Source organism: Apteryx rowi, unplaced genomic scaffold (genome assembly GCF_003343035.1).
Source record: "Apteryx rowi isolate R43461 unplaced genomic scaffold, aptRow1 scaffold_381, whole genome shotgun sequence".
Classification (NCBI taxonomy): Eukaryota; Metazoa; Chordata; class Aves; order Apterygiformes; family Apterygidae; genus Apteryx; species Apteryx rowi.
Genome location: NW_020450319.1, coordinates 811,028 through 833,408, shown reverse-complemented (window position 1 = coordinate 833,408; position 22,381 = coordinate 811,028). Strand labels below are relative to the sequence as shown.

Here is a 22,381-nt window from a genome sequence, read left to right as displayed (position 1 = left end):
AACAGCAGCAGATTTGCAACAGAAATATTTCCCAAGTTAAACAAAGGCAACTTTTGCTGACAGGAATAGTGCAGAAAAAAGAGAAGCTACCAAAGGACTAACAAGTAAAATCTCCAAACTGACCTGCTAAAAAAGGCTTTAAAAGAAAGAAAAGATATCAGATGAAACAAACCAACAATTACATTTAAAAGAATAAATTACTTACCTAAGAAAAGACTGTGGCAAGTAGTCTACAAATAAAAGACTAATTGTCTATTAATCATAGGAGACAATAGGGAAACAATTCAGGAGAGCCAAGCTCTCATCATGAGCCTTAATTAAAGCATATCATATAGCTATTAGGCAGCATAAGAGGAAAACTATGTAATTAAAATGTACGCAAATTGTTGAGCAAAGATGCACTAACTGTTCAAGAGGAACAATGCTATTTTGAAAAGTTCAAAAGCAATAATGCTGCACTTAGTTGCAGGCAAATTCTAGCTCCAATAGCCAAAATACTTCAGAGATATTAGACTTCATGATGTGCTGCTACACCGCCATCCTGCGGCAAGCTGCCTGCAGCTTTACATGAAGATAATAGTTTGCCTGATGATATCTTGCTTTAAAAAACAAGAATTATAGCGTACTTGTACTGAAGACATGAAAAAATCAGTACAGATTTAGCTATACCGCTGTAGACACTGCTGAAAAAACACTAGTCCTACTGAAATCAATAGCCAAACTTCTTTCTTTTCAGTGGGGTCAGGATCTCATTGTCTGTAAAGACAACTTGAACCTACAGCTTCTGAATCCTAATTATCTGGCAGTTAAACAAAATGGGTTTATCTCACTCTTTTTCTCATGTTGTAAATATAACACATTATTATAAATATTATATAAATATGTTATATTTAACATATTGGTACGCAATCTGAGATAAGAGGGAGTGTTGATGTGAGCCTCCTATTAATATCAGCCCATTCAAAATGAAAATAAAATTAGTGATTAGAAATTTAGGAATCTTACATTTCCTATTAACACCAAGTCCCTCCACTAATATGACAACCAAGGACTGAATTTCTTAAATCATTTCAAAGTCATAAACTAGAAACCTCTTTAAAGAGACCAAAAATAGATTTCTTCAGACGTTTCTTTGCATTTTATTACAAGAAATTTTTGTTTCGAAAGCAGCCTATAAATAAAAAATGTAGTGAATTGTGAAGTAAGACTTCTGCATTATAGAAATTTTAGCTTTGGTAATAGAGTCATCCACAATATGGTGAAAAGAGAAGAAAAAAAAAATCCATTGCAATAATTGTTTCTTGTCACTACTCAGGAAAACACTTTAATTTAAGACCATAATTATGGCTCAACAAAGTCAAAGAGGATGAAGGACATTCTTAAACACCTGAAAGCGCTCTCTTCTGAGATGGGACTAAATAAAGTTATGACCTGGATGAAGGGACAGAGTGCACCCTCAGCAAGTTTGCTGATGATACAAAACTGGGAGGAGTGGCTGATACACCAGAGGTCTGTGCTGCCATTCAGAGAGAGCTGGACAGGCTGGAGAGGTGGGCGGAGAGGAACCTCATGAAGTTCAACAAAGGGAAGTGCAGGGTCCTGCACCTAGGGAGGAATAACCCCCTGCACCAGTACAGGTTGGGGGTTGACCTGCTGGAAAGCAGCTCTGCCGAGAAGGACCTGGGAGTGCTGGTGGACACCAAGTTAAGCATGAGGCAGCAATGTGCCCTGGTGGCCAAGAAGGCCAATGGGATCCTGGGGTGCATCAGGAAGAGTGTTGCCAGCAGGTCGAGGGAGGTGATTCTCCCCCTCTACTCAGCCCTGGGGAGGCCCCATCTGGAGTACTGCGTCCAGTTCTGGGCTCCCCAGTACAAGAGGGATGTGGCACTACTGGAGCAAGTCCAGCGAAGGGCTACAAAGATGATTAGGGGACTGGAGCATCTCTCTTATGAGGAAAGGCTGAGAGAGCTGGGCCTGTTGAGCCTGGAGAAGAGAAGGCTGAGAGGAGATCTTATCAACGTGTACAAGTATCTGAAGGGAGGGTGTCGAGAGGATGGGGCCAGACTCTTTTCAGTGGTGCCGAGCGACAGGACGCGAGGCAACGGGCACAAACTGAAACACAGACAGTTCCATCTGAACATGAGGAAAAACTTCTTCACTGTGAGGGTGACAGAGCACTGGAACAGGTTGCCCAGAGAGGTTGCGGGGTCTCCTTCTCTGGAGATATTCAAAACCCGCCTGGACGCAATCCTGTGCAATGTGCTCTAGGTGACCCTGCTTGAGCAGGGGGGTTGGACTAGATGATCTCCAGAGGTCCCTTCCAACCTCAACCATTCTGTGATTCTGTAAAAGTACACACCTATGTATTTCTCTGAACTAAAGTCACTAACTTTAGGAATAGGGGATAAATCAACGATGGAACTAACATGGAAATCTCACTTCCAACAGTTGAAGCTTTTTGGGAAAAGGCTGTAGAAACTCGAACTGCTATGTAAGCATGTATAGAAGTTTATACTGTCAATATCTGCACATTAGGGGGACACCAGCTTTCCAAAACAGACTTTATGACTTAATTTCATAGCACAAGAAATTTGGCATGCAATGTACATTGAGCTCAGGATGCTAAGCATCTTGCACAACTAACCTCTAAATTTATTATTGTTACTGCTTCACTTTACAGTCATTTTTGTGACATTTCTTTCTTTCTTGTATCACTAAAAATTCTTCTATGAGCTGCCATACAAATTACACAAGCTTCAACTTATGTCGAACAATCCAACTGCTTGCTCAGAATAGCCAGTAACAGAAACTGAATTACATTTGACTATCAAGACAAAATAATCCACTGTGGAAACCTCTTAAACAATTAAAAATTCTGTCAAAATATCATTGCATCTTTAGATCTGTGTGAATTGCCCAACTCCAAATCCTATTTCTATTTTTTACATTTGAGTGACATCTAGAGGTTCTTCCCTGCAAGTGACAGATTTTACCTTTTTGTTGAAAGTCAGGCTCTGACAAGAACGTTGATCCATTCTTCATCATTCTGGAACTCCTGCAGGATTTTCAGAATACATATGATATTTGCAAGCTTTTTGGCAATCTCTGACTGTACACTACAACATGTCATCATTGTGCAGGTCCCTTTCTAGTTTCCATACATAGCAAATGCAAGATAAGTAATTGGAAGCCTTCTGTATACAAGCCCCATCAGCTGAAAAATCAGGTGAACCCGTGGAGCACAGACTTTTCAATCCATTGAAGAAAGAATGAAATTCCCTGCATCCATATTACTGCTATATCTTTTTCAAAAGTTGTGTTTTTCTCTTTTCAGCAGAACAGGATTTGCACATTTGTGTATGCTTTTGGGCAGGCTGCATTTTATTTGGAATATGTTTTTTTTCCCTTTGGTGTGTTCCAAAGGGCATCAAAGCACAGACAAAACTTATTCTATTACTTTTTGGGCAGTCAAAGTTCACAGGCTGGATTTCCTAGATGCCATTCCAATTTCCATTGCCTTTGCAACAATGAGTGGAGTCTAAATCTTTTCCAAAAAATTCCACTGTCAGGAAACGCAACAAAGGAAATTTGTGCTACTAACTTTGGAATACACATTGAAACATTTTGAGCTGTAATGAAAGTGTCATTAGTAACTTTAAGAACTGCTTAATATCAGCAATTATGTTATACACCATGCAAAGTATATAGATAGGACTATAGGACATAGGACTTCATTGGAAGAAACATGGAAAAAATCTCTCTTGGATCAGCATGTCAAATCTTGGTTTACAGTAGCTTTGAATTGGTGATTTTTAACCATGTCAGGTTCAAGGTATCAAATTTAACATAGACTTATATTCTTGGTTTTGTCATAGAATACCCTGTATCTGTTTTGGATAATTTAACTGCTAAGAGCTGAAGCGTTTCCTTCCATCTATTACCAAAAAACCATCCAAATAAACCAGCCAATTGAAGAGGTGAGACAGAATTCTCCTCCAACATGGAAAACTGGCCTGACCACTATTCACTTATAGAACTGAGACTGTAAAAGTATTAGGTAATGGCCACAGGACTCCTGCAGACTTTCTTACAAAACAAGTATTTCTAGAAACTTTACACAAGTTCATATTAGTATTAGGAAAACTCGTTGATTTCTAATGCCAGCTTTATCTAGAAGGCCTTGCAGCTCATTGTTGTTGTTGCCAGACCAAATCTTTAACACCACAAAATCATGCTTCTCTGCTAACAATTAAAAATGACTGTTTTGAATTAATCAAAACCCAGCCTCCTAACTGCCATTTGACACTCACTCTGCCAGGCCCAGCTTTCATTTAAACTCTGGGGGATTTGCATGATCTTACCTTTCAATATGTATGACAGCCTTGCTGTCAGAAGATCTGACAATAGCCCCAACACTTACTCTTCTACTAATTAAAACCCTACTCACCCTGGAACTGATTTTATATGGTAGGCACCAAACCTCATCTAACTGCTGTGAGCCACAGAGGATGTTCACTTAACCTCAATCCTAATTCTTACAAGAAGCATAATTTAAAAATGGAGACCACTCTTTAGAAGTCACTGTAAAAGATTAATCACTTTGTATTTTAGCCTTTCAGCGTCACTTTACACAAGCCAGACTTGCCAGATCCAACAATACAGTCTTCATTTTCTGCTGTCGCAACTACTAGAAAACCCTAACCATAACCTAAAAGCTTTACTATAGTGACATGAGCTACCTCTCCCACATAATTAGCTGTAAGTCTTCCCCAGAAAGCCCTCTTCCTAAATTACAGGCCTACAGGCTCCAGCAACACCATCAGCTTTTTTGTCCCTTCCATCTCAACCATACACTAACCACAACATGAACAACAAAAAAGTGATTCTTTGCTTCCAAAAATCCTTCCTTAAATTCCCCTTGCATCCAAAAGCCTAAGTCCCTTCCCTCATCTGCAAGCAAGTGATTCACACCAGACCATACACCATCCAAACCTGTCGCCACCGCCCTCTCCCTAGCAGTGTGGCCATGGGAATATCCAGCAGCACAGCTCATTTTTCACTCCCAAAATCTACACCCATTCACAACTCTGGCTTAATTAAGCATCACTGACTCATACTGACAAAGCAATATGACATAAGCCATCTTCTTTTGCTGACTGGCCCTTTGTCTTGTCCTGCAGACTTTACAAACTCGAGCCAAAAAATTCCAATTAGATCTTTAGTGCCTGTTGCCCCAAACTGAACACTAACTATAGCTTTAACCTTTAAAGCTGGAGAAGCAACTTATGCATGCTGATGATTGATCAGAAATCTTTCCTTCCTGATGGCACCAGCTCTTCTCCTGCAACTCACTGTGTTAGAATCCAGCAATATACAAATCTCTTCTATCCTTACATGCAACTCAACTGTCCACGCTGTCTGAAACTATATCCCTAACCTTAGCCTTAACAAAAACAAAGCACCTCCAGCTCTTTACAGGACCTATCCTAAATTGTGTACCCCATCACCTGGGCCTTCATCTGACAGAGGTTCTTCAGCCTCTACTCTCCTCAGCTCTAACCCTAACCTCACCTGTAAACCCAGATTCAAGTTTAAATAAAGAGCCTACCCCTGCCAAAAAACCCTTGTTTGTTCATCCTGGTCTGTATTAGTCCTCATTCTGGCACTGTAACCCATATAACATATAGGAATAAACCTACCTCTTCAACTTTTTCAGTCCTACATCACAAACCAAATGACAATTACAATCATAGCTTTAACATCCAAGTAATTTCACAGTATGGCAACCAAACTTATCACAGCCCTGTGGGCTTTAGGGTATCCAGCAATGAACATACACTGTCAGCTCACAATAATTAGAACCATAATCCAATTTCAAAACTAACTTCAGCCTACCTGCCTATCAAATAGTCATAAAATGCAAGGAATTAATCCAAAGAAATGTTCCTTTGTTGCACTGAACCCTCAATTCTAGGTGTACGGGACTTGCATGATCCAGCAGTAAAGGTAGATCTTAGTAATCATGCCCCATTCCTAACCATAAGGAAAACATTAATCTAACCCATATCTATCTCCTTGGGACTTATATAGAGCTCAGAATTAACAAAATGCCAATGGTGCCTGCTACACCTGGCACTCACGTTAGACCAGTAAGTCTAAAGATACCCAGCACTAAATCACTTTAGCCCATTATCTACAGTTATCACTATCCTATAACTTGGCTTAAACAATAACCTAGGGACAAATACCCACCACAGAAATAACCATAACCACTTGACTTCATAGAGCCTAGACCTTGTACTGGAACTATCCCCAACCATACCCTAAGTAAGAAGCTGCTTACTAATTCAGAAGTAACCATAACAGTCTTTTGGGCTATGGGCCAGTGATAGGCTTAGCAGAAGCCAGAGCCAGGGTGGGACTGTTAGATTTATTGCTAGGTATCTTTAAGGCTGCAGTGATAAACTAAAGACCTATATGCCAGTCTCTTGACCCTTCTGGCTTCAGCTTCAACATAGTCTTGAAGGTCATCCATAGCCATCCACAATAAAACAAGTGCTTTAATTCTCTCATTCACAAACCTGCAATTAATTTCAACCTTAACCAAACCCCAGATTTCCTTCAGGGCCTACTGCTAACCAGATGGCTGAGGCCTAAAGAAGAAAGCAGAAGCCTTTCTTCTTCTAGAATACTGGAAGGCAAAACCCAGAAGAAACACTTTTTTGATATAGGATGGACAAAAGGTACAAGAAAAGAGGAGAGGCTGGAAACATATTCAATTTATATGTTATTTTGTCACATTTGGGAGTACTGTTAAAAGAAAAGAATGTTATGAAATGGAGGAAAACTATTAATTGTAAGGCTTGTAGCCCTGGGATGCAAACCTAAATACTCTGCAATTTTGCTTAAAAAAAGAATAGAAATAAGAAAAGAACATAGCTTTTAACAAAGCTTCAGTGGACTAGCATTAGTATTACAACCAGCATCACTGGTGGAGCAAGACCAGTAGTATGGATCAGTTCTTGCTACCAGCAGGGATATAAGCAGAGATCACCCTAAAGTTTGACTAAGTATGAGTGAGATGGTCATTTTGGAAGTGAGAACCAGCTAGCCACCTAACCCTTCCCTTACCCTGAAACTAGGAAAGAGTAATAGGTACACTCTAGGAAAGAATAATTAGGTATTTTATGTTATGTAGTCTACCTCTCTACTGCCCTACCTCTTTCCTCCCTTCAAAAAATATTCTTTGCTGAGCTAACTTGTTCATGTGAGCATTTGATTTAATTCTCTCAGGTTTCTGGCTGGGGAGGTTGAGGCAGTGTTTATTACTGAATCGTAAAATATGAACCCAGCTGTTGTTGCTGCCAACTGAGTCCTGGCTGAAGAGTTAAAAATTTTAGGGGCTGGCATTTATTAATTCTCAGTTAGTACGCCTTACAAATTAGCAAAACTAATTTGTGTAATATGGCAATGATTCTGTTAGAGAACTGGTGAGTGGCAAAACATGCTGATCCATATAAAATGTTTCCTGGAGACAGACACTAGGATAAGGGCTTCACTGAGATCACATTGCAGACTGCCATAGAATATCTACATACGTGCAGTGTGTAGCCTTATGTTTACGGGAGAGGACAGTGCTTGTGCAGCATTTTTATACCAGGTAACTAAGAACCTTTGCAAGGGAGCTCTAAGGTTACAGCAGAACATGGTATGTGGAAAGCTTTTGGGAGTCTGTCTTCACCACTCTCCTATAATGGATTCTTAAGAAAACACCTAGTTTTCAGCACAGGTTGTCACACCATGGCTGACACACTGGGTATAGGGCTACTAGTCACAATCCTAGGTACAGCTGCATCAGCAGAAGTGTCAGCAAAAGCTCTAACAAAGCACTGGAAAAGGTAGTGCAGTTCAGTTCCAAGTTAGTTAAGCACAGCCTGTGGAGGTATAGTAACTACTCTAGGGTTAAAACAACAACCCATATTTGACCGCTGATTAGAACATACTTCTGAAATGCTGAGAGAATATCAGACATCCAAAATAGAAAACAAATAAATTTAACAGAGAGAATCAGGATTCAGTTCAAGATCAGTAATATTTAGCTGCCTACATACAGGCATCTAAACTCCCATAATAAACCCAGAGACCTACTCAAAGGCAGCTAAGTAGTGATTCAGCCCATCCTAAAGTAGACATCTAGTGGTTCATGAGTTTAGCTGTTCTCTGGGCTCCACTGACCATACTGACTGGAGCTGCTAACACAAAGGCATCCTCTGCCATTTAAAATGGTCCTAAGGTAATTAAGACATACATGGATGTGATATAGGACATATGGTGGACCCATGTATCTTTCTGGAGGTCTTATATATCCTTATGGAGCTGGAGGCCAAGCAGGATGTCAAGGGTTATTTCAAATAGTATCAGACACCTATATTTAGGCCACAGTTAGAAGCTAAAGTCCAGAAGTGGCAGAAACAGAGATATGGTAAGAAGTTTGGAGCAGAAACCAGGCCCCATCCTCAAGTGGTCTAATCCCAGATCCTGAGTAATAGCTGCAATTATACCAGTAAACTAAATAAGGTCTGAGGTCTCACATGCATCTGCCCACATTGTTCAATTGTTACCATGGCCCTTGACAGTTTTGAACTGGGCCAAGTAGCACTCTCTTAACAATGCTGTGGTAACCAGGTGTTAGCAAAAGTCAAAGATTATTATATTCAGTACAGCCAATAAAGCAGCAGTCACTGTCAAATTCAAAGGACAGAATGTTCTGCTGTCCTTGATAATGCATCTGAGGTTACCTTTCAGTCCTTCTACAGTGAGAAGCTAAGACATTCTAAAAGATGCAAGTTTGCGTTGCTTTAATAAGAGACAAACATCCTTACCACAGGTATATCACTGTACAACTATAATTCCCTGAGAAAGCTATTGAAATAAGAAAACTAGTAAACCCACAAGATGCCCATGATATAGTATGCAAATAGGGAACAACTCTAAGTTATTTAGAATACTAGCTAATTACTGCATACAGAGGGTAAAAACAGTCCCTGAATGTTTTGACAATTCTTTCACTATACTCATCACTCTACAGAAAAATCAAAATCATTAAGAGAAAAAATGTTTGTTTGTTTGTTTTTTTTAACTCAGAGAGCATTGATGTACACTGGCAAGAGTGCAAGAATGTTAGTTGCTGCAAGAGCTGAGGTAGGTTTCAGCAGGTTTCTCAGCTGCATTAAAAGCCAAGGATAAAGTTAGGACTAGGGCTTGTTAATAATGGTGTTTTATGGGTAGGAGTTTAGATGACTGGCTTGCAAATACTTATGAGGCTATTCTTAAATCTCTTGACACTTTAATAGAGTTTCCTGACTGTACCAAAGTGTTAGGATTGGTATTGGTGTTCAGGTTCAGGAAAAAAGGTTTTGAAGGGGTATCTTTTCTGCTGGATCCTAAACAAGCCCTGGAGGTATAGTAAGACTAGTCAAACAGAATAAACATATTGCAATAATCAGAAAACAGTATTCGCTTTTGGGGGACCATTTTGACATGTTCTCTGTATTGAAGGTTGGGGTTAGGATTTGGATTAGAGCTTCAGTTTGGGACACATAAATTCTGGAAAAAAATTCTAGTTTTTTTTTTTTCCTGAATCCTGCTAGGCCACAGATGTAAAAGTTTACAGTTAGGATGGAAGACGGGGCATAGAAAGTTTCTATTCTTTGCTGGAACTTGCTGGGACCACAATGCTAAAATAAAGGCTGCTGCTGACCAGGATGTCTAGCTTATGACTAGCCCTGAGACCATTAGAAGTGTCTTGGCTACCTTAAAGGCTAGCACTAGAACTGTCACAGCGTCACATAATTTAGGTTGGAGGGGATCTCTGGTTATCTGGTCCAACCTCCTGTTCAAAGCAAGGCCAACTTCAAAGCAAGATCAGGTATGTTCAAGGTCCTATTTAGTCAAGTTTTGAGTACCACCAAGGATAGAGATATACTAAGAATAGAAAGCTGAAGAAGAAATGCTGAAGAGCTGTCGTTGCTTGTTTAATTGTGTTAGGCCAGGGCCATCCAGGACACCTGCCTATGATTAGCTCAGAAGTCACTGTAGATGTCTCAGCTACAGTGTTAAGATTAGGGACACAAAGAGCTGAAGATTTTTTTGGTGGCTCTAGGTAGATCCTCAAATATAGAAGGATGGATGGATTTCTATTTAGTTCTGGGGCTATTGTAGGTATCTTGGCTATGCTGGGGACTAAAGTTCGAATCTGGGCTAGGTTCACATAAGCAGGGAGTGAAAAGTTGCTTTTCTTCTCGGATGCTGCATCCTATCTGGCACCACCCTCATCCTAGCTTTACTGTCTCAGCAGAAGAGCAAAAAAGGCATCAGCATCTCTTATCCCCAATCCTAACTCCAGCCTTTAGAGTCCACACCTCCTGTCCTTTATCATAGATTCAACTCTAATCCCAACTCCAAACACAGCCTTTAACATAGACAAGTATACAGATTGGCTTCAGAATAAAATCAGCATGGAACATACATTCAGCAACAACATTGACCACAATGAAGAGTCCCAGCTGGCAACAAATAGCCTTCATCATAATGCTGTCAGCTCAGTGGGATCCAGAAAAAAACATAAACCGAGGATTAGGATTAGTACCAGGGTGAGGGTTTGCAGAGACTGAAGAGATTTTTTTAATTCAGTGCAGCCTGTAGAGCTATAATGAAGGCTAGAGCCAGCAGGCGCTACTGCCTTAATCTTGTGGATTTTATGTGCCACATATGATACGTTAAATGCTAGGATTATGGGTAATTCAGCAACAGTGAAAGGTTTAACACAGGTCCTTGAGATAGTATAGCTTGAGGGATAGGTTTTAAGGTGAAGTTGAGCATTAGTTTTGGGGGTTGATTCTGGCAGAGCAAAACTAAAGATTATAATTTTATGCCTACATCTTGCAGGATATGAAAATGTAGGGACAAGGCTCATTTTTTATGAAAATATTGCTGGTTATTGGGGAGGTGTAGTTTCTGTGCTTGATTTAAGGTTGGATCTATGGTTTGCTTTGAAATTAAAGTCCAAGACAGCAAAGGCTGCATATCTAGTTTTACTAACAGACTCTTCAAAGACTGCACTGTTTCACAGATTTGGTAGGTGTGTATGTGTTAAGGAAAATGTGAGTCTCTCAGTTATGGTTATAGATGTGCTAGGATTCGAAATAATATTACTTCACCACTCAATCCTGCAAGGTCTGCAGGAGAAGGAAACTGACAGAAGCCGGCAAGAAATGACAGGCAATAGCTCTGATATGGATATGGTATTTGAGCTTATGTAAGGCTGAATGGAACAAAGCTGAAGAACCAGTAATATAACCCCAACATACCCAACATATATAAATTGAGGGGTTGATGGTAGGGGCTGGAACCAAGGAAACAATGGCTCATAGTTAACTCTATTATTTTTATAAATGAAATTTAATTAATTATGGAGTTAAAAGAGGAGCTAGGGTTGAACTTCAGGATTGTAACAAAAACCATCTAGAACGAGTACTTCCTACTGCCCTGTCCTTACAAAAATGAATAATAAAACAAGCTTTTCAGACCTTGAAATCCTGCATCTCAAAAAAAAAAAGAAAAAAGAAAAAAGACCCTCTAGTTTTATCCATTTCTCTAGAAGTAGCACTAACTCAAAATAATACTGAGTTTACTCAGCACAGCTCCCTTTTTCCTAGCATCACTTGGGACTTGCAAGATCCAACAATAAACTAGCCCCCGATATCCACAGCCCTAACCCCAACACTAATCTCAGCCTTAATCACAAAGCAGCAACCACTAAGTACTGAATAAACTACTACACCATTTCACTGCTATTCATATTAGCCTCCTGGTCACTGCAAGATCCAGACAGCTCTTCAGTATGTCCTGTTCTGAACTCTAACCCTACGACCAAATTTTTTATCAACTTTAATTACAGGTGGGAAAAAAAAACAAACACACACAAAATCTTCAATTCTCTCTTCACTCCTGGTGTCTTGATAATTAAACCTAGTATCTCAGAAAATTTTAGCTTCCACTTTAGTCCAGCAACACCTACCTTTTCATTCTCTTAATATAACTTAAATCATTTTCCTCATCTTAGCCTGGCAGCATAACACCTGCAAACATTAACTGTAACCTTAACCTAAATTTTAGCTATAGCACAAAAACTCATAAATCTGAAAGAACAAAGTTTAAATCACCTACCCCCATCAGGTCCAGCCGATATACAACTCTGCGAAGTTTGTTAATGTGAGTGGTGAAAACAGGTTTTCAACCCATGGCTACTCCAGACTTGAAATTCTTCTACATATCTGGCACCAAATTTACTTTAAATAATTGTAGCACATTATCATGAATAACAACCCCAAGTACCTGTCAGTGGAAAAGTTTTGCTATCAGTAGCATACCTTTCCACATGCCTTCTCATTCTCATTCTCTGTATTCTAACCTTCTAACTCAAGAAGAATGAGGGGAACAAAAAAGAGTGTGTAAATTTGGGACTGACTCCAAATTAAACTGTTAAGTTAGTGATTCAGGAATAAGTTCTGATTAGCTTTCATTTTATACAAATTTATTCCAAATATCCCAATACAATTTCTCAGCAATCACTAAAACTACTTACATGAGTACAAGAGGGATGTGGCACTAGTGGAGCAAGTGCAGCGAAGGGCTACAAAGATGATTAGGGGACTGGAGCAGGTCTCTTATGAGGAAAGGCTGAGAGAGCTTGGCCTGTTGAGCCTGGAGAAGAGAAGGCTGAGAGGAGATCTTATTAACATGTACAAGTATCTTAAGGGAGGGTGTCAAGAGGATGGAGCTAGGCTATTTTCAGTGGTGCCGAGCGACAGGACGCGAGGCAACGGGCACAAACTGAAACACAGACGCTTCCATCTGAACATGAGGAAAAACTTCTTCACTGTGAGGATGACAGAGCACTGGAACAGGTTGCCCAGAGAGGTTGTGGAGTCTCCTTCTCTGGAGATATTCAAAACCCGCCTGGATGCAATCCTGTGCAATATGCTCTAGGTGACCCTGCTTGAGCAGGGGGGTTGGACTAGATGATCTCCAGAGGTCCCTTCCAACCTCAGCGATTCTGTGATTCTGTGAGTAAGGGCTGCAGCACCATATTGCAGCTAAACACAGATCCTCTGAGAATTAAATTTCTATAAGCAAAGATTCCTCCCTGGAAACTTAAAGATGTATTTGCAAACATCACGCATGGATGTTTTTTCACCTCATCACAGTTGCACAAAGATATGTAGGCAACAATGGCTGAAAAAAAAAGAAAAAACAACTAAGAAAAAAAGAACTTCAAAGAATCAGTAGAATTTCTCATAGCTTTAAATATAAAAGGATTAACATTCATATTTGGATTCCTAGTTTGGTTGGTTTTGCATATTTTTATTTTAACCATAGGGATGGTCACAATAGTAACCAAGAAGTTCTGTATTACAGGGATTTCTGTACATCAGCAACTAGCAAAGATGAAAAAGACAGCGAACTGTTAGAGGTAATAGTTGTACTGCTAATACCTCATTCCCCAATCAGTTGAGTGTTCGCATGCATTTGAGAAAAAAGACAGCAGAAGAGAACTGGAAAAAGAAAACAGCTGCTTCTAGTAAAACATCTTGAGGAACAAACAAATAATAAGGACGTATATTCTTTTGATAAATGGTGCAAGTCTTGACAGAATTCTAGGAACTGTATACTTTCATCGTGACATTCACTTTTCCCAAGCATCACAAGCATTAACTCACCTCTAGGTTGTACAAATGGCACAGAGTCAACTGAAAGTGAACTGAAGGCTAATTCTGCCTGATCTAGCCTATGAATAGATACGGTCACACTTATTCAAGACCTGCATTGATTTCAGGAGCTAAAACAGCGAGCCCTCTAGTGTTGTAGTGTTGAAGGAACTTGGAAATCTTGTTTTGGGTTTTTTGTTTTTTGTTTTTTTTACAAATAAGAAATGAACAAACCTTTCTTGATAATAATCAGTAAGTATTTAACTATTCATAGAGAACAAAACATCACATAAATTAGCAACTAAATCACGCAGAAAAGTTTCTGGAGTATCTGTCTAGCTTCAGGGCATACATTTGTACTGCCCTTTGCAAGAGCAGATGTCTTTACTACACAGTCCACGGAAAAACTCCCGACTGCAATAAACATAGAGTACTGGCCAGACACTTTATTCTTCTAAAGTAACTTTCATTGTCAGTATGAGCCCAGAAAGATATTTTGTATATTTGACATTTTTTGAAATAGATTACAATTTAAAGTATCTTTAAGGGACTCCTCTATTAGTAAAACTTTCCACATTTTTTATGCTTTTTTAACTTCCCATTTCATGCTTTCAAGAAGGGGTTTTATCAGCCTGTCACCCAGAAGAAAGCAACACTATGAAGAGACTTTGAACGCCTGAGCAACCGCACAACTAATGAAAGCTACTGACCTTTTCCTGTTTTGTAAAATGCACTGTCCTGGTCTAACAATGAGATTTTTGCATGGTGCATCGCTTTTAAACGATTAATATTTCTCTCCCGTTTGCCACATGCAGTCACGTAGGGGCAGCGAGCAAAGGCAGGGGGGCAAACCGCGCCAGCACGCTCCCGCGGCGGAGACGGGCCCGTCTCGGCCCCCGCCGCCTGTGGCGGGCCGGGCGGCGGGAGGCGCCTCCCGCCAGGCGGCCCGAGCACTGCCGCGAGGCTCCGCAGCGCCCTGGGCTGCGACAAGCGGGACTGCACCGCCGGAAAGCGGCGCCTCGAGGCGGGCACACACGCTCCCGGCCAGCCCCCGCCCCTCCAGCGCCAGGCCCAGCCCCGCTGTTGCCACCGCCTCCGGGCGCCAAGCCCGAAAACAGCCCAGCACCGAGGCGGCGCAGAGGCAACGCACGCACAATGGCGGCCTCAGCCCAGCAGCTGACCCTGCGCGTGCGCATGCGCACGAGGACCTCCCCCGCGTGCCCTACAAACCGCCGCGACGGCTCTCAGAGAACCTGSCCCTGCCGCGCAGCCGCGCTCCCTCCAACCTCCGTGGCTCACCACGCATGCGCATCGCCGCCGTGCAGCCGACGCCCCCTTCTGGCAAGAAGGGCCGTGGGGGTGCCCCACCTAAACCGACCCGACGTGAAACACAAGCCATGCGGGTTCTCCATTCCGCCCTCCTGCGCGCATGCGCGCTGTTTCCTTGGCAGCTTCTGGTTGTTTTCGGCAAAACCAACTGGGAGGCGCTGCGAAGGGGGAGCCCGGGATGAGGGAGAGACCAGTGACGGGGGAAGGCAGGACAGCCGCAGCAACCGCCTGGCCGTGGCAACGGCGCTGAGCGTGAAGCCGGCAGGCCCGAGTGAGTGATGCCCTGGCGCTGCTGAGGAGCTGCTGGGCGGGGGTGGAGGGAGCGGGGCGACGCCGGGCCGTGCCCCCTCTGCGGGCGGGAAGGCCCGCGCACGGCCGGAGTCCCGCCGCGCGTCTGGGTGCGCGGCCGCAGAGGCGGGTAGGCTGGGGCACGCCTCCCTGCCGCTGCTCCCTCCCCCGGCCCCCCTTCCCTCGGAGTCGCCCTCCCCTCTCCCCTTCCCCCGCCGGGGGCGGGGGGCTTGCGCTGGGGGTTGGCAGCCGTTACAGCGCGCGCCGTGACGCGGCCGTTGGCGCGCGCGCGGGCGGGCGGGCGGGCGGGTTGGGGAGGGGGGTGGAGAGGGACCGGCGCCGGGCGCCCCGCGGGCGAGGCCGGCGGCAGCGGGGCCGGCGCGCGCCTCGGTCCCATCCGTTAGTGCCGTGATGCTGTGTGTGCTTCTCGTGCCCCTTAATATCTTCGTTGTTTTCCGTTATTCCTCTACGCAAAGAAAAATAGCGTTCGGGAAATAAATACTTGAGCGTGATCTGTTGCAGAGAACCCATTTTTATCATTGTAACCTATGATAAGGCAGAGACTTAAAAATGTACGAAGCAATTAATTGAGATATACTGCTTCATCGGAAACTGAAATCCATAGTTCTGCCATCAGAGTATCAGACTGATTTTAATTCAACCTTCTAACCAACAAAAGTTCCCAAGAGTTCTGGAAAAACATGACGATTACTCAGAAACTAAAGTTTTCTGGTATGTTACTATTACACAACTCAAATGGATAGATAGTATCAGCTCCTTTAAATGTCCTTTTAAAGTAATGTAGGCACAAGGTTGTTACAGGCATGTCTAAAAAGCTAGAAAGCTGGAGTGCCTCTAGTAATGTTTTTGATATGCTGATTCATAGGTATTTATGTGGTAATAATAAGGCTTTTAAGTGATACTGGCAGTCAGCTTTCTTGAATAAAATACTTAATTTTCATGAATAAAAATGGGCTCCTCTTTGGTATCACATCCATCATTAGTAAATAGTGACAGATTCTTTAGTGCTATTTTGCTTTATAATTCTGATTTAAACCTTTCTCAGCTCTCAAGAAATAGTGATACCTGTAAATATTTAAATGAGAAACCTATTAGTAAAACCCAAGTTATCTCACTGTGATGACTGATCTCATCTAAAAGTCTGGTTCCATTTGTTTCCAGTCACTTGATGATTACATTTGCTTTTTGCAATAGTGGGAAAATGTGGGGTTTATTTCATTAAAATTCTGAAGTGCACAATTATATTCTGTCAACTCAGTTTCAGCAGTGACCCTAATTGAATAGGGGATTTGTCACTTACTACCATGTAACATTGAACAAATTTGTTCTTCTTTGTTATATTATAGGTTTGACTTCTTTTTCTTTAGTGGTTAATGAAAGAAATTTTCCTGAATTGTGTGCTTTGTGATGTGTTTGGGATAGAAAACATCTCTATTACAGATAAAAAAAATATAGGTATTGTAAAGACAGCAACAGCTTGATGAATTGGAAAAACATATCTATAAATAAAGGTGAAGTATTAGAGGACAGTAAATTAGATGATTTTCAGAAAGTGTCCAGTAAATTCTTGGAAGCTTTGGCTCTATTATTTTGTTTTCTTGGCTATTCTTGATGGCTGGCATATACCCAAGTATGTATTTTTGTCATTCCTGGAAACATTGCCTTATATTAGCTAACATAAAAAAGATGAAAACTGATCATGCAAAAATACCATTTAACAGATGCACCTCAATGATAAATGAATTTTTTCAGATTGGGGTACTGTGATTGCTGAACTGGTAAGATTAAATTTCTCTTATTTTAAAGTGAGATTATACAGAGCAAACACCCTTGTTCTTACCCTTGTTGATTAATGGGCTATATTTACACAAGTTCTAGTTGCTTTAATGAACTGTGTCAAAGGTTATGTAATTCTAACTTGGAAATATGCTGGAAATAACAGTGCTGTCATAAGACTTAAGATAAATTCTTCTGCTGAATAAATAGAGGTAAATACAGTGTAGTGAACTCACTGGTGAATTTCATAAATCTGCATTTTACAGAGGAGAATAGTGGTAGAAATAAGATGAACAAAGCCCTTGGAAAGGTGATTGTTCAATGATAAGCAAAAATATCTGCAAAATTAGTTTGCCTATAGTTTTTTGTGGTGTGATTTATTTATCATTTGGCTATAAAATTGTTTTCGTGCTTGGACTACGTATGCACCATGCTTACTTTGCAGCATTGTTCTGTATTGTTTCTCATATTTTTTTTCTTTCTGATAAATCTAAAAGCACTAGTTTTTCTGAGAGGTGGTTGAAATCACTAAGCTAATCATAACAGCAGTTTCTGTGTTCCTGCTATCTGCAATGAATGATTAAAGTGATAGACTCTGCTATATTTTATAACTATGTTTTGTTTTCTACACTTTCAAATTATAAATATTTTCTAGCTGATTGTGAATTGTCTAATTGAAAAGCAGCACTTATGACCATGGTACTTTTAGAATGGGCTTCCTATGTATCTAAGTATAAACTTCAAAGGCAGATTTATTTTTAATTATGTTTTCTTCTTCATATCTTGTAAGAATCAGACATTTGTATTATTTTTAACTGTTACTGTTTTAATTGTGACAGTAAAGATTTGCTTTATCAGGCAAAATATATTTTAGTAAGGGAAAATATTGCTGCCCTGTTGGTGAAATGATGAAACATATTGTGGAACAAAACATTTTTTTCCTTATATGAAGGCAGTTCTGGTCATCCTTGCTCATTTCAAACAGGCTTAGGCTGTAGGATAGTTAGTATAAAAGCTTTTGCTTGATACACAAAATAAACTAATGAAACCTGGCAGCTGACTAATCAGTACTTTCATAATTCCAAACCAGCCTCGGGTCTTTGCCTTTTTTGGGTGTTTGTTGTTGTTCTGGGATGGAATTTTTTTTGTTTGTTTGCTGTGGCCAGTTGGCAGACTAGCCTGCTGTAAGTAGTAGGTAGTGTTGTTTGGGAGAATGCTAGCTGGCTTGGACTAAAACTGTGCCAGGGATAATTTAACCATATAGACTGGCAGTATCTTCTGGTACATCTTAATTTACTAGGATGGATGTAGTCTGGGTGTACTGTGGGCATTAGATGGTGGGGTATAACAGAAGGTATTATGTGAAGAGAACTTGGGGCTATTGCCTAATGGACTATTGGGGGGATAGGTAGGTATAATAGTTTATTGCATGTAAGGCTAAGAGGAACATAACGCATTCATAGGGAGCGAGGCTTCATTAGTTCCACTGTTTACAAAGCAACTATTTTGTATTAAAGTTTTTTGTAAAACATTCTGAATTCTGTTGATGAGAAGATAAAGCTGTATAATATTATCTGCCTTTAAGCTTTACTTGGATTGCATTTTTAAGCTTTTCTGCCCCACCAGGAGGGCCTAACATTTTTTCTTTAAAGAAATGACTTTCATGCAACAGCTTGTCTGTTTTATATGAAATACAAATGCTTTATGTAAATGTAAATATTTAGAAATTTGCAATGAAGTTGGATTTGCTGGCAGCTATGAATCTTTGCATTTGAGGCTATCAGCTGACTAAAATGTTGCTTTCTTGATGATACTATCAAGATAGGAATCTGATAGAAAGGCTTCTTTGTAAATGGCTTCACGGGTCACTATTTAGATAAATTGAGCTTTTTTTTTTTTTTAAGATGGAAATACTATAGTACTGAGATATTTAGCTACCCAGAAAAAAATAGTTATTTAAATTGTTGTAGCATTGCATTTTATTTATTCACAAATAACAAGTATCAGATGGATAGTGAGAAACCTGAGCTGAGATGCGAGGACAGAGAGCTTGTCATAATTTAGACAAATATCTATTTTTAGACTGTTTGTGTTGTATGCCTGATTTGAGACCTGTACTCATCCTTGATATTAATTAGTATGCATTGAATTTGTAGTATCAAGTCTGTGGGCCAATTTGGTCATTAAAGCTGTCAATTACTTCAAATAGGATGATGAATTCAGAGGAAGAAGCGGGTAGTGTGTTGAGCCACTCTTAATTCAGAACTGAAAATGCCAGCAGGTAAGATTATTTTGTGTTTGATTTCTAATATGTATTTTATAATCAGAACTAGATGTAAATGATAGGAGTTACTTCCGTCTGTAAATTTGTAATGCTGTATTGGCTTAGTTTTGAGTCAGTGTCCATAGCTGATTTTCCGTGTGTTTAATTTTGGGGGGGGGGGGGATTTTACTTCTAATGGTAAACATATAATAGCTGAAGATACAGTAGCCTTTTTTAGCGATGTGCCAAATTGCATTTTTAATTCTTTGGCTACAAATGAGCATGCCTCAGGGGAGGAGCTGGAACACCTCCTGCTTCAAGGGTTGAAATGGTGCTGATGGCAGTATCATGATTCACTGAAAGGCAGTGTCTCAGCTCCTGCGGAGTTCAAGTCTGTGAGCGCTCCAGCCTGTTACAGCTCCGTCTCGGGGAGCAGCGGCTGCTTGTCTCCTCTGGGTTCCAGCTTCAGTAAGAACCCAGCCCTCCTCTTGCAAGCAGCGTGTCACCTCTAGCAGCAGTGTGCTACTGCATGTGAACGGGGAGGGCAATAATCTGTCATCTGCTTCAGCTAGCTGAGGGTCTTGTGCTGATCCTGTTATGGGCGCCCTTCAAAATCTTAGACAGTGCTGACTTCTGCAACAAGTAATTGCGTGGTGTGTTTGCACGCTGTTGCTGCTGAGTTATCCTCATGAAGCTTACATTGTCAGGGAAAATTCTTAACTGAGTTCCAAGTAAATTTCTTGGTAATTTTTTCCTAATAAAGTAATTGTCATATATTGCAATTTTAAAGCATGATTAGGCACTATTTTAGCAACGGTGATTACTGAGCAGGTAAAGCATAGTCTAGCTTCTTTTTACAGTTGAAAGTGAGGCAAAGGCAAAAACCAAAGTTCGCTTTGAGGAAATCTTCAGAAGTTATGCTGGCCTAACAGACAGAAAGAAATCAAAGAAAAAGAAGTTTCACTCTCAAGAGAATATTGTGGTGAGTTTGAACGCATCCAAGTTTTGTTTGGTTGCCTTAATGGAAAAAGTTCAGGAAAATACGTTTTTGTAAACATTTACAAAAATAAAATATAAAGTATCTTTGTGTACATATCTTTTATTGTCAGTGTGGTATTTATTTATTGTTTGTGCAACAGAAATACATCCTAGTAGTTTGGAAGTACGCCAGAGTTATTCAGAGTAAGTGGCACATGCAGACGTGCTCTTATTAAAAGTCTGTCAATACTTTTTTTTTCCATGTTAGGACTTCCTCACAGTGTGAGTGATGGGCTTACAGGCCATAATAGTATTTAGTTTTGAGATTAAGTAATACATCTGTGTGGTACAGATGCACCTGTGTAATACAGATACAAACGTGCAATACGTGTGAATTGACAACTGGTGAGAATTTATAATAATGGAGATAACCATCAACTTTATTACATTTCCTAAAATTACTGATATGAGAACAAGAATTTACAAACACTATTATACAACATTTAAAACAATTTTTTTTTCATTATGGTCCCAGTAATCAGCATAATTCTGTATGTGCTAATCTTTGTGGTCCCGTTGTGATTACATGTGTACTTAGGCAGTACACATCTCTGAAGAGTTGTTCTAAAGATTTGGGCTGCAGTGTATAACTTGCAGATTAGGAATGATTGTATCAATCTCACTTTATCATTAGGTGACATTTCTGTTTGTGCCATATCTCTGATTAAAAGAGCCTCAGAGGTTTGCTAAGGTTTGATTCAGATTGCAGTCTTTTTCTTGAACACAAGAATAAATGTTTAATAAGAGTCCTATAGATCCCAAATATTGACTCATAATGCTTGGAATTAAAACAAAATTGCTTAATTGACAAATGTGCTGGGTGTTTTATTTTCCTCTTGTTAGGATTTATGTTTTCAATCTTTTCTTTGTCGCATCCATACCAGATGTTGGAAGTGAATGTTCATTTTATTCTCTAATATTTGTTTAAGATACAGGAGTTGTATTTTCTGTAATATCAGAAATTAACATTTGCTTATTGTATACAACTATTTTCTGCATAGTTGTAAAATACTTCTTAGTGTTGTCATACTGAAACATAATTTTGTCTTGAGCTTAACAATTCAAAGTTGGTATTTGCATGCATATTTTTTTTTTAATTTTGTATGTCTTTTAGTATGCAACATAATGTCCAAAATATAGTATAAAAAAGTCAAAGATGATTTTTTTTCTTTTGCTTTGCTGGCATATATATAAGCACAAGGATAAATTCCTCCTTGCTTAGATTTATTTCTTTGGTGAAACATGAGTTTTTAAATCTATGTTTTGTAAGTATGATGTAAATATCTTTGAACACATAATTGTACATTCATATCCAACTATATATCACTCAAACATCTGAAGATTACTTTGGTTTTAAAATTGGCTTCCACTCCGTTCCAGAAGAGACTTTGATGTAAAACACTAGTATTTCAGAGTTGACTAGAAACACTTAAAGTCACGGTGAACTGAATCGAAAGTTAATGGTGCACACACATATTAAGAATTGTTTTAAGATCTACATTAATCAGTATGGAAGCCTAACTATTATTACAGTTTTGCTGAAGCCGTAGATTTATAACAATTAAAACACTAAAAAACTAAGAACTTAGGAACAGCGTGTATCAAAACGCTTCCCATTTGGAACATTTCATTATAGTCTGGCAAAGTACTAACAAACAAAGAAGGCCTGGTTGAAGATGTGAAGGTCGGCGGCAGCCTTGGCTGCAGTGACCATGAGATGGTGGAGTTCAGGATCCTGCGAGGAGGCAGCAGGGCACCAAGTAGGATCGCAACCCTGGAGTTCAGGAGAGCAAACTTTGGCCTCTTCAGGGACCTACTTGGAGGAATCCCATGGGTTAGGGCCCTAGAAGGAAGGGGCGTTCAAGAGAGCTGGTTGATATTCAAACATCACTTCCTG

The 22,381-nt window shown here is 40.2% G+C and overlaps 1 protein-coding gene and 1 long non-coding RNA gene across 19 annotated transcripts in view; one reads left to right on the top strand and one right to left on the bottom strand.

Moving 5' to 3' along the window:
* The window catches only part of LOC112970153, a 62,880-nt gene extending 48,201 nt beyond the window's left edge, over window positions 1–14,679 (bottom strand). For both annotated transcript variants that reach the window (XR_003254906.1, XR_003254907.1), the window contains exons 1-2: window positions 14,480–14,679; window positions 2,994–3,055 (exon numbers count right to left, since the gene is read on the bottom strand). This is a non-coding gene — a long non-coding RNA (uncharacterized LOC112970153). The remainder of the gene's footprint in view (window positions 1–2,993; window positions 3,056–14,479) is intronic.
* Window positions 14,680–15,189: 510 nt separating this feature from the next.
* AHI1 (Abelson helper integration site 1) overlaps window positions 15,190–22,381 on the top strand; it is a 129,090-nt gene continuing 121,898 nt past the window's right edge. For 13 of the 17 annotated variants that reach the window (XR_003254902.1, XR_003254903.1, XR_003254904.1 and 10 more), the window contains exons 1-3: window positions 15,191–15,369; window positions 19,393–19,464; window positions 20,307–20,428. Coding sequence is in view for 12 of the 17 variants with exons in the window: in XM_026074207.1 (XP_025929992.1) it covers window positions 19,455–19,464; window positions 20,307–20,428 (132 nt within the window). In the remaining 5 variants the exon portion in view is untranslated. Of the gene's footprint in view, window positions 15,370–15,776; window positions 16,119–17,128; window positions 17,186–19,392; window positions 19,465–20,306; window positions 20,429–22,381 lie in introns of those variants that run through there. The other 4 variants (XM_026074217.1, XM_026074216.1, XM_026074205.1 and 1 more) reach the window with 3 other exon arrangements.